At 34.8% G+C, this 13,152-nt stretch overlaps 2 protein-coding genes across 2 annotated transcripts; one reads left to right on the top strand and one right to left on the bottom strand.

Annotated features, from left to right (window-relative positions):
• The first annotated feature begins 3,296 nt into the window (after window positions 1-3,296).
• On the top strand, window positions 3,297-7,489 carry LOC112529648. The gene is made up of 5 exons (XM_025140988.1): window positions 3,297-4,819; window positions 4,921-5,172; window positions 5,753-5,833; window positions 6,253-6,705; window positions 7,403-7,489. The coding sequence occupies exons 1-5, from the start codon at window positions 3,560-3,562 to the stop codon at window positions 7,457-7,459; spliced, it is 2,103 nt and encodes a 700-aa protein (XP_024996756.1). The 5' UTR covers window positions 3,297-3,559; the 3' UTR covers window positions 7,460-7,489.
• A 1,952-nt stretch (window positions 7,490-9,441) lies between these two features.
• On the bottom strand, window positions 9,442-11,260 carry LOC112519484 (glutamic acid-rich protein). The gene is made up of 2 exons (XM_025127639.1): window positions 10,681-11,260; window positions 9,442-9,654 (listed from the first exon to the last, which is right to left on the bottom strand). Exon 1 carries the CDS (start codon window positions 11,245-11,247, stop codon window positions 10,693-10,695), a length of 555 nt encoding a protein of 184 aa, XP_024983407.1. The 5' UTR covers window positions 11,248-11,260; the 3' UTR covers window positions 9,442-9,654; window positions 10,681-10,692.
• Between the last annotated feature and the right edge of the window lie 1,892 nt (window positions 11,261-13,152).

The raw sequence follows: 13,152 nt of genomic DNA, 5'->3' as shown, positions 1-13,152 counted from the left end.
GTTTAAAATGAAACATTTAAAAGTAAAGAACGTAAAGTAAAGTAAATTAATTAATTAATTATAGGGGTATAAAGTGTAAATTTAAAATTATAATTTTTAAAAAATTGGTTGTGAAAGGGTGAGTATATGTGAGAGGGTGAGTGTATGTAAGGAGAGGAGGAGGTGAAAAAGTGAAAAAGTGAGTATAAAGGGTATTTTGGTCATTTAGAATTTTAAGACTTTAAGACTTTTACTAAATTTGCTTAATAAAATAGTATAGATTAAGAAACTTTAATTTAACAAAAATACGGATCGTCGTCCTTGTCCCCATTCTCGGTTTGAGACAAACGAGGATCTCCGTTCCCGTCCCCTTCCCAGGTTTAGCAAGGAATCTCCATCACCGACCAGTACGAATGAACCAGGTTCTCGAACAGTCGGGGACCATTTCCATGCCTACTCCATTTGATAGTAGATATGCTCTTAACGAATTGAGTTTTCTGCTCCATAATCGAGTTGTATCATATTACACCTTTATTGATTTTAGATGAACTTTTTTGACTTATTAGTGGTATTCGTATGGTTCGTAATATTAATGAATGTAAACAGTTTAATTAAAAATCTTTAATTTGTTAAAAAAAATAATAAAATTAACAACTTGTCAACATATATGATCAGTTTAATATCATAATTGTAATTTAAATCCACATCATTAGATGTTACCGATATATTATCGGTTAAAAATATATCTAGAAACTAAAAAAATTGAAGGTTTCTTCACCATACTAAATAGAATTAGAAACTGAACTTTATACGATTAAGATATAAATGAATATTCTAACGGATAAAATGCATTAAAATGTAACGTACTTTGATATAGTTTCTATTTAATGGAACACTGTTTTTTTCTTAACCAACTTTTATATTTTCCTATTTTGAACATATTTTAATTGGTAATTTAATAATCCTTTAACATTTAATGATGTGGATGTCACATTATTAGCTGATTAAATGATGTAGCTCTCGGTTTCTTTTTACTTAATCCAAGGTATTTTTTAAGTTTCTCTTTTCAATTTTATCAAACTTGTAGACAACTTTTTAAGAAATTTTTAAGGTCCGTTTGGTTTGCAGGAATGTAATGGATTTAAGGGGATTTGGATTTTAAGTTCATTCCAATCTCATGTTTGGTTTATTGGATTTATGTATTTGAAATCTTATGATTTAATTGAAATCCTACAAACATAGGATTTTGAAATCCTTAAAGGGGTGTTTGGGATTTTACGATATTTCGTAAGATTGTATGCAAGAAGGTTTTAAAAATGTTAAAAACATTTGTTTTGTAATAATCGATTAATAAAAATGTAATTTAATTATTTTTATAAATTTTTTAATGAATTATTTATAAATAATAAAATTCAATTTCATTTCAAATCCTACAAACCAAACACAACAACAATTTTAAATCCTGCTATGAAATTCAAATCCTTCAAAAACAATCATGTAAACCAAACGGACCCTAAATTTACTGGTTGTGATACCTTTATGTACAAGTGTTCAAACCTAACTTATAATACTTATGGTATGGCCAGCCACACCCCCTTCAGGGTCCATTTCCATTGATGCCTACCAGACTTGGAATTGTAAAAAATGTCATGCAAATATAAACTTGTGGAAATTAAACAGATAATTTTGATGTATCTGTTTTTAGGATTGAGTTTCGGTGAGAATGATAAGAAAAGATCTTTACTATTGGATCAATCATAATTGAAGATTAACAATAATGATATGTATCGAGATGCATTGGACCAATCCTATGATAAACACATTTTATGAGACGAGGGTGAGATTAAAAATGATAAAGGGTTCAGATCCGTTCTTACAAGATATTCGTCTTCTTCTAGGGATGAGATCGGTACCGAAATTTAATGGGACTGAAAACGAGGACCAAAAACCGAACCGTATGTACAAATTTGGTACTGGTTCGGTTCAAGAAATTCAAGACCAGGACCACTTAGGACCGAAAATTGAAAGTGGGTAAAGAACCAATCAAAACCAATCGCAAAAGTTCAACAATTAAAGGAATCGGAGCTGATTTTTTGAGGTGCTCGAAACCGTATGATCAAAGGGGATGTGTGCCAATTTTTTGATTGATGGTGATTAGGGCCGATTTTTTGATCAGGAAAAGTGTTGGTACCGAAACCAAATAACCGATTTCCGATTTCGTTGTATTCTTGGAACCGATGACCGAACCAATAACATGATTTTGGTACCGGTTTGGTCCGGTTTTGATCCGGCCCCAGTTCGATTCGAAAAACGGTGCTCGAGTCTCATCCCTGTCTTTTTCCATAATTCTAACAAATTATATATTTGAATACTTTTATTTATTTGCAATTAACCCTCCAAGTTCAATAAAATAACAAGTACACCCCTTTCTTCCTCAAATAAATACCATCGCACCCACCCTATTCTGCAACTTCTGTTTTTCCCCTTTTTCTTTTGTGGGTGTTGGTTCGTTTCCGTGGTGGTGCTGCTCCTCCAAAACCCCAAATTAGGAGGAGCCGGTGGTGGTGGTGGTGGTGGTGGAGGTGGAGGAAGATATTGTATATATACAAATGAATATTGAAAGACAAAGAGCCCTTGGGATTCCGATGAAGAAACAAGTAGTATACAAACGATCACAATAAAATTTTGCATTTCACATTTTTGATTTTTATTTTGCCTACGTCATTGCATTGCACCTGTTGATCACCGATAAGATGATTGATTAAGCTACCACCTAATTATTCCCAACGTAGTTGAGTCATCGCCGGCCACCCGTCATTCCGTATACATCATCGGTTCCAATACTTTATATCACCAAGTCATCCAGATCCTTCCTTGTTTATATAATTAGCCGTTTCTCGATCATTAATTTCACTACTCTTTGCTTCAAACTGGACTCCGATCTAATTAATTATTGCCTTCCGGTTTAATCTATTCGTTTCTCTGCTGTAAAAGACGTCTGTTCCGATGTTTTAGTTGTAATCGTCTCTGTGTTCGTGGGATCGCTTTATATTGCTGCTAATGTGTTCACATACATCGCCCTTTTCCTTCTAGAATGTCTTTCTTGTGTTTAACGTTTCTGGTTTCTTCTGCATTATCACTCTAATACGATCCCCACATGATCTGCAGATTTTGATTTCATGGTATTGTCTACATGATTTGAATTTTGTACGCTGGATAAACTTACAGATGATTTGCTTCATTTCAGGCATGGACATTAATTCGGCTGCACACCTTAAGTGTGGGTGCATATCGATATAGTACGTGAAGGTCTTGATATCCATCATTTGACATATCAATCTGTGTCTGGTGCTTGGTAATGCTAGCTCGCTGCTGCACAACCATCATGGGTTCAGCAGAAAAGAGAAAGGGATTAGTTGATAAATTACCTAGGTTTTGCTTTTAGTTTAATGTTTTGATTGAACCACTAATACTCATAGGATAGTTACTTAAGAACCATGTGTTCAGTAGTTTGATAGAAGAACAAGATATAAAGTGGTGACATTGCTTTGGGCGGCGTTTGGAGAACAATTTCTTAATTATGGGATTGCCACAAGATCCCTACATTGGAACTTCTGAGATTGCTGGGACATCAAGCACCTTGGAGGATGGTTTGCCTCTAAATGATGAGGGCACTTGTGATTTGAGTGAGTTGGAAGCACAAAATCCGAGAGTAAGCATTGGACATTGCTTTGAATCTTCATTTGGTGATTGTAGGGGTAAAACCCCCTTGGGCGAATTTAAATTTCCAGGTGCTGTAGTTAAAGAGTCCACTGATATCAAGGTGGATGTTCATGGGTTAAGGACTGGTTCAATGAATAAGTTTGATATTTCAACACCTAAATCTGTACATAGTTTTAGGACATCATTTTCCAGAATTGTGGGATTTGAATCTGGGAAAAAGGATTTATCTTCAGATGCATTTGATGGAGCTTCAGCCACACAGGTTTTTGCATCTGCGGGTAACGCCAACATGAATGAAAAAGAAATTAGTGTGTCTATGGCCAGGAAGAGAATGTTGTCACCGTTAAACAATATGCTTTCTTCCCAACCATTTGATGGTGATCATATAGATATTGGCTGCAACAATTTCCAAGTATATGGTCATGCCAAAACTGATGATCACAAGGTGAAGAATTATAAGAAAGCAAATATGGGAATCAGTAATTATTCCTCTAACTTTATGTGGCCTGAATCTGATCATTCTGAGCAGAATGTCTTGCATAACTACAATTGTACGCCCACTGTTCTTTCCACAGATGGGCCAGTTCTGAAGGAAAATGAAGTTGTAGCACCATTCTTTTCACCTGGGTTTAAGGATGTTAAAGAATCAAGTAAGACAAGAATGCAGACGAGGCCTATACCAATATCTGCAGACAAGGTAGCCTTGTTGACTCGTTCTTCGTCTCCCCTAGGTCCAAGATTTTCTGAGGGAGTGGCAGCTGAAGGAGCTTTCAGAAATTTGAACAAGGAGGTAGAAGGAAAGCATTCATCATTCAAGAATGTGGAGAATTCAGATACAGAAATGATCTTGGGTACCATATTTGCATCTAGTGAAGTGGATTATAGGATGCCAAGTAAGTCACTTGAAGAAATTGGTTATTTATGTGATGAGATTGGGTCCTGTTCTTCTAAAAGTTATACAGGAAAGAGCTGGCCCTTCCACAAAAATTTGGGATCCATCCCCCATATTCAGATGTTAAGGGGAAAAGCAAGGGGTTTCCCTGTTAGGAGGTCACTGGTTGGTTCTTTTGAAGAATCACTGTTATCTGGACGGCTTTCATCAGGAGACATTAGCAAGGTTAGGATTCTGTGTTGTTGGTCCGGGAACTTGTGTTTATGCAGTTTGTTGCATGCAGCTAGGGTTTATCTCTAATACATACTTTCTATTTTTGTTTGCAGAAAATTGATGGTTTTTTGGCTGTACTAAGTGTGAATGGGGGGAACTTTTCACCAAAAGTACAGAAGCTTCCCTTTGCAGTTACCAGTGTTGATGGAGATAGTTACTTGCTGTACCATGCGTCAATAGATCTTGCAGGGAACTCCTCATCAAGCAAGGCCAGAAGGAAAAATCGGAAAAGCGGCCTTCACAATGATGATTCTCAAAGTGCTAAGAGCCGTTTGCGTATTCCAATGAAAGGGCGGATACAACTGGTATATGAGATGTTCTTTAAATTTGAAGTAATTAGGGATATTTGCAACAAGACTCAGATGATTATTTTGAGTTGTTCCAAGGGTTTTTACAAGTTATTTGCATTCTTTTGCTAATATCTTCTATGGCCTTCTTATGCTGCCATGATAAACAAAGTTGCATATGGGGTCTCATTGTGCTTTTTTGTTTCTGCATCCCCTTGGTACGCACCAATGGGTGGTTTATTGGACCCCATTTGACAAGTAGTTTCAGTTTGTTCATTCTTATGAATCATTTCCATAACAAGGTGAGGAAAAAGTTGGGCTGAGTGAATCACCTGTTGGAATTGACATACATATGTGATTATATTAATTAGTATACTATTACATTTGATCAAACTGCTTGTTGCCCTCTGTGGTTCATTCATGGGTATTGATATGCAAGTGAATTATATATCATATAGCAACCAGTATACTGAATTATAAGTTTGGGGAAATGTTGATTGCGAAGTGTGATGGTATAGATTTCTTTTTGTGAATGCAGTTTGATTTTCAACACCTTAAGGTCTTATGTAAATTTTTGGATGTTATTTGGTTCTCACAGGTTCTAAGCAATCCAGAGAAGACACCTCTTCATACTTTCTTCTGTAATTATGATTTGAGCGACATGCCGGCAGGCACAAAGGCAAGTTAATATCAGGACCGGGTGATATTTAAGATTGTAAACATGGTAAAATGGCATTACTGCTTTCTTATGGTATTCGTTAAACAACCAGCCCTCTTAAGGAGATATTATACTTGGAAGTTCTAAAGCTACAAAGAGCATGGTTCTTTTAAGAAGCTAAAATAGTGTAGTTTTCAAGTCCTTTTTTTGCATGTTCTGTCCATGGCTTCAATTCAAGTTGCATTGTGAATTTGTAATTCATGAGTAGTTAGCAAACGCAATATTACCTTTCCAAGACTTCGTATCTGTCTTGCAATCAAATTAACCATGAACAAGGTAGTTATCAGTTTCTGGGTCTTCAGCATCATTAATGTCCTCAATTACTGTACTTCCACTGATCAGAAGAGAATTGAATATGAAATTTATTTTGTCATTTGTAGACTTTCCTACGGCATAAGGTCACCCTTGCCTCATCCGTTCCAACTTCCAGACAGGGGACAGAAGAGCTGCAAAGTTCAGAAAGTTGCTTCTCTGGTCAAAAAATAACTGGAAACGGACGTGGTGGGTGCAACGGTTATGCTTGCCAGGTCGATGGAGACCTGGTTTCTAGCTGGGAGGATGCTTCCCATCATGGAACTGACGATAAAGATAATAGCGTATGTTCGAGGGTGAATAGAAACACTGCCACTGTTGGTGCTCTACGCTATGCTCTTCATCTTCGTTTTCTATGCCCTCATAGGAAATGCTCAAGACCCGTTCAGAAGTTCAAATCTGATCCTTTGTCTACACCTCAACAAAATAGCTTAGATAATGATGGGGAGCGGAAGTTTTTCTTATGCAGCGATTTGAGAGTGGTGTTCCCACAGCGCCATTCAGATGCTGATGAAGGGAAGGTATGTTCATGATGTCTATATATGATTGCATGTTTGATATATAGTTTTTTATTGTTAATTATTGACATTGCTCATCCAACATGTATCATGCTAATCTGTTCTGGATGAATATTCTTCTATATTCTATTCAGCATCTACTGTCGTATTTGCTTTGCCGCATCTCTACGACATCACAATGATCGATTGCATCTCGTGGGAATGGTTTCATGTTTGGCAACAACCTTGTTTTCCTAGATGATTTTTGCCTTCTGCACTGTAAAATTCAACTCTTGTTAACCTTGAAGTATTGGAGCCTTGCATGCTTAGATAAATGACCTACAAATGAGTTTTCAATTAAGAGCTTCATCTTCTAACTAAATTTAGTTCACTGACTGTCATCTGACTTAACCTGGTTTAAAACAGTCTTCCCCCGGTTTAAAACAGCATGCCCCTGATTCAAAACAGTCTGCTCCCGTAAAACTTAGAGATACAAATGAGGGTCATTTTGCAAAATGAGCTTATGGAGAAGGTCATTGAGCTGAATAACCCTACTACTAATAAACATAACGTTAGGCATGAATAACAACTGTCATTGATCGATCTGCTTCTTGATTAGTATTTTGTGTTTTAGCTTATTCTTTCTTTGCCTTTAACCGAATAGGATAGAGATTTTGAAATTGATTGGAACTAACAGAGATTTACTGGTGGCGGATGACAGTTAAACGTGGAATACCATTTCCCTGAAGATCCAAAGTACTTTGATATCGGCTGCTGACAATAACATGAGTATGTATTTGAGGTTGAAGAAGAGAGTTGAGTATATATACATATATATATATATACATATATATATATATATATATGTATCATAAAAGTTGGTTGTTTTTGTAGAGAATGTGAAGGGAGTTTTCATTTTCATATGGATGTTGATGTGTATGTTGTGGTTATTTTGATTATAGATAGGATTAGGAAATAAATGCGATGATTAAATGTAACACCAATTGCATTTCGTTAAGTTTGAAAATTAAATATGATCTTAATTCACAAGCATTTGGTACCCATTTTTGCATAATTTTTTATTTATTGAAATACATTCTAAATTACTTATCAAATTTTGTTATATTTTATGGATCAAAATTGATTATTTTAATCTAAATAGCCTTTGGGTTGGGTTCATTTCAATTTAATGAAGAGGATGGTAACCGAAGGTGCTGTGATTGTGGGACGGATACTGAAATTTTTCACAAATTATCATTGGTTTGTCATTGCTTTTCATATATCAGGTCCTCAGTTTATGTCTTTTATTGCAATTTTTTTTAGAAACATAATAGATCTGAAAAGTTAAAAACTAAGAAGATGAGACTAACAGGATTCGAACTCGGTCTGGAGTAGAAGAAAAACCTTGCAAACCAATTATATCAAGAAAAACTTGTATTCTCATTTTAGTTTCAAAATATATATGGTGGCATCACAAATTAACATGATCCTAAAAAAAATTTACACTATGACTAATGAACAATACGGTGGCACGAGCCACTGTATGTTCTATATTGGGTATGTCTATGACTCTGTGAAGTGAACATGTGTCAACCCTAAACCCTGGGTTGTTTCGAAATTAGTATTAACAACGACCCATAATTATGATCCAACAATCACCTTGTTTGTTAGGCCCATAAAAGCCCCGATTGCCATTCGCCATATAATGTCTCATGTGTAGTGTAATTGAGCATCAAGGACCACAAAAACCCACATACATTGTTGATCAAAATGGACTGTTCTTGGCATAATATAGTGTAAGACGCATATCTGATATTACGATAAAGCGTTTCTTTAAAGCATGGCTTATGCCATAACGTCTTGACGTGCGTTTTTTACACGACGTGAGTTTTTTTTTTAAATTACTTGTGTGTTTTTACTTCTAACTTTATATTTTACACATTTATAGGTCGCATCACTCACAGTTTTACGAATTTATACACGTTATGAATTCACGATTAAAGAAAAGTTGTAAAATTACATTTCTAAGTTCTATTTTAGATATGTAATCAAAGACTATTTTTATAATAATAATCTATATGATGTTTCTTCTTCTAATATGAATGTAAAGTTTTTAAGGTCATTATATGATTGAATAATATATAGAGGACATGTTATATAGGTGAAAGATGTTATGAGAATGAGTGTTAATGGTGAGAAGTGTAAGAAGGGACATGGATCATTTAATTTCAAACTCACCAATGAATCGCAATTGATTCGGGGACTAATCCGGTGCATCTCATCCTAAAGTTTCTCCTTATGCTTCTTACTTTAACTTTCATTTTTACCGGAATCTAAACCTATGTTTATATATAATTCTATATATGACATACAAATTTATCGCCTTAAAAACACCACGTCCTTGTCATTATTTGTAAAACTTGACATCATCATCACACCGCGCCTATTTTGTAACCTAGTTGTTAACACAACAATAATAGGTTAGCTTATTTTTTAACTTATTAAAAGGGTCCATTAAGGACAAACGGTTTTTCAATAAGCTACAAGGGTTTTTTTTGGTTTTTTTATCCAATAATACCCCATATATTGAAATGAACAATTTTTTAGCATGTCATATAATTCTTCAGCTAGTTTTTACCAAACATGACTAGTTTATCAGCAAATCGCTCTCTTAATCAGCCAACAACCAGTTTTCCGGCTAAACTGCTTACTTATAAACCATCAGCCAGCTTAGCGTTAACGTGTGCAATAACTCCCCTCTAATTTCATGTCATTAGAATTCCCAAACATGATCCATATGGCAACAACCCACATCATTTGTTACTTCAATAACTAAAAACTGAAACATACCAAAGGATTCAACCATACATTTTCTCAGCTTTGTAACCAATGTCATGTTCCTCCATGGAGAGAATCCTTACAACTCCAATGCAACTAACAAAAATTCCACCAGCAACCACAGTTTTCTTCCACCTGAAATTTCAGCAGTCATCCACATCGTCACTCATTCAAGACTCGTGCAGACAAAGATCTATTTCACATTACAATACCAATAGCATCTAAGAACGATCGCGATGATCATTCCAGAGAATTGTGCAGAGAAAGGCATTTCTGATTCGAAAACTAGGGATGATTTGAATGAATATAAAGCCTAAATGTATAATTGCAGAGTCTGGATCTTTTATGCACAAGTGAATAATAGTGATGATGATAGTTCACAGTCCAATAGCCCTTTGAGCATATGGGGCAAGGCAAAGCTAAATCAAAAGACTTTACCATGAAAATGAACATTCCTAGAGAAATTAAGGAGGTGAGGTTGAAAGTCATGATGGTGAAGTCATTCTGATCAACAAGTTGATATTTTTTTTCGGGGGTAACTGTGGATTTCCAGTCCAACACTCAAACTTAAGCGCATCAACTAATCCCCGGAGACAACGAATGGCCATAGTCATAGCAGTTGAACCTCCATGCCCAGAAGGGCTACTGCAGGATTCGAACCCGGGGAACGTGAGATGAGATGTCCATTACATCCCTGAAACTTAACCAATCCGACACAATCCGAGTAGTTAAAACTGCGTTCTTGATTTCAATGGAAGGAACTAGAAGAAGATAGCTGAAGATGATCTAAGAGGAAAACAAGACTACTTATGCAGGCTTTTCAATTGCACTTTTGGGGATTTTTTATCTGTTGTCCATAATCAGCCATAACTAGTAATGCAATTGTAAGAGTGGCTTAAACGATTCCAGAAACCATGGTGAAATCATGGGGCATGTGCGATACATATTATGTAAACAAAAACTTATAAATGGAAGCTCAATTAGATAGCACAGCATATTCAAATCCATAAATGGTCTTAAAATTCCTTACAGCACAGAAATGGGTTCGCTGAAGCAACATTGTTTCTAAAGCCTTAATCTCGACAAAATAGGGTTCTAAGTAAAAAATTGGGGAGAGAAACTAATAGAAAGGTGAATTCTTGAAGCAGGAGCTAAGCTAACCTCCATGAAATTTTAAGCGTCGTTGTCCTTATCGTTGGTGAGTTTATCACTAGAAATGCGCACTCCAGGAGGAACCGTACGACGCCGTGTCCTCGAAGGAAGAATGTTATCCAAATCCACCTCCGCCAACGGATCATCGGAAAGATCATCATCACCGTCAGATTCACTGGCGCCGTCATCATCGGAATCGTCTTCTTCAGACTCTTCAATCAGCTTTCCTTTACCCTTGTCATCCTTCATTATCCCTTTCCCCTTCCGATCAATTTCACCTCCGCCATTTGAATGTTCAACTTCGTCTTCATCATCATCATCTTCTTCTTCTTCGTCATCGTCCGAATCGACACCTTCTTCTCCCTCATAATCCTCCTCTTCTTCTTCTTCCTCCTCCTCTTCTACTTTGTCGCCATTTTCGTCGATAATTTTCTGTTCGACCTCAGGCAAGGTCTCGTTATCGGCACACTTTTCTAGGCGGTGTTTCTTTGTGGAATCAGCGTCTGCGTCTTGAGCAGCTTGCTTTCTCTTGGAAGGCAATACATGAGGTTCTTCATTGCTATTGAGCTCTGCCATGGCTTCCTTCCAAACCCCCAACCCCTCCTCCTCTCCTGTATTTATTTAGGGCTTTTCAGTAACAAATGATGACTCCTCTTGTTTGGATACGGGTTTCGCAATCATCCGGATCGGTTTACCATATCCGGCATCCACCCCACCTCACAATCACAAATACCGTTTCTATTTACCATTTCCTGGGTTCGGCCCACGAATTCATTTTTAATATACAATTCTTAATAAAAAATTATTTTAATTTACAATTCTTAACAAAAATACGTTTGTTTGATTTTTTATCTGTTAAGTTATCTATATTATATTATAAAATATTTGACAAAAAAATTCTTAAAAACTATTTTTTATACATGAAGTACCGTATTTCTCAGGCGATCGGAAAATAAAGAAATGGTTAATCTATTCAAGATAATTACGTATTTTGATTCATATTACTTAAAATTCAAGATTACAAGTAATTATGCGTAAGTACAACTTATTAAAGCTCCAATTTGAATTTGTGTAACTAACTGCGGATAAATATAATCAAATAGAGGATAAACATCTCATTTTAAAATATAAAAAATCTAAAATATAATTAGGATAATCATCGAGTTCTAACAAAATAATTAATTATTATGTTTATAAGAAAATTATATTATTAAACCAAAWATAAATTACTTCATTATTAAATCTAGATTAAATTATAATAAAAAAATTAAATTAAAAATTACATAAAAAATTAGGAATTTTAAATAGTTAATTTGATATTAGTATCGATATATTTTGGTCAAATTTTTATGATATCTTCAAATTCATACTTTATTCAAAAATAAAAACATCATTGTTTTTTTCAAAATCACATAAGACCATATTATAACATCGACTGGGATACAAAATAAAATAAAATATTAAAATCAAGATGTATCTCGTTGTATTGTGCGAGTACCCTTCTAGTTATTAAAAGTATTAATCTGTTTTGATGAATTAAGATAAATTGTTGTTTGATTTTTGTCCTGAATAATAAAAATTATCATTTTAACGTTACGTCCACATAAACGTTGAATGAAATAAAAATGTGTAATAAATATTTTAAATGACAAAGAATTAAGATAATATGAATTATTTGAAATAACAATATAAATTATATCAACAATTTAATATACATATAAAACAAATAAATAATAATAAATTAATCTTTTTTACATGTTCTGCCACAAGATCAAGAGCCCCATATTTCAGGACACTACGATTCTTATTACGCATTAACTACGATTCTTATACGCTTGTTTCATTCTCTTTGATGTTTTACGAGTTTTCTTTGTTAATGTCAAGGATATGTCGAACCCCTTTGAATCTCTCTCTAAAAGAACTAGCCCCTTATAGAGAGCGGAGAAGTTTATACATAGAGTCAGGTTCATGTTTAAGGAAAAACCGCAAAAAGATTAAAAAAAAAATGAGAAATGTTATGGTTACCGTTCATCTGAACAACATGGAGGTAATTTGTAAACAGTTTGTTCGGTAAGATAAAAACCAAGATACAACTTCGATTACTTGTATGCAAATATGCATACCATCCAGATGAATAGTTACCAGGTGTTCCTCGGTTTTTCTAATTTTTTTGGGTTTTCCCTTAAACCTCCCTCTCTCTGTCTCTCTTTCTCTATATATACATACATATATATAAGGGGTCTTCTTTTGAGAACTCCCTAAATTGTGAGATCTCTAAGAACCGTTGCATTATGTGCTATTTCATATGATATTTTTTCATTTATGCTAGAATTTAATACGGTTATTAACATATATTTGTTTCACATGTACTCGGTTCACAATGTGAACCATTTTAGCATGTTTGTGAACAAAAAATACACGTAAAAAATTTTCACATTGTAAACCAAATACAACTGAAACAAACATATGTTAATAAATACA

This window comes from Cynara cardunculus (assembly GCF_001531365.2).
Source record: "Cynara cardunculus var. scolymus isolate 2C chromosome LG 1, CcrdV1, whole genome shotgun sequence".
NCBI classification, from domain to species: Eukaryota; Viridiplantae; Streptophyta; class Magnoliopsida; order Asterales; family Asteraceae; genus Cynara; species Cynara cardunculus.
The sequence above is the reverse complement of the archived record's forward strand: the minus strand, read 5'-3'. Positions and strand labels throughout refer to the sequence as shown.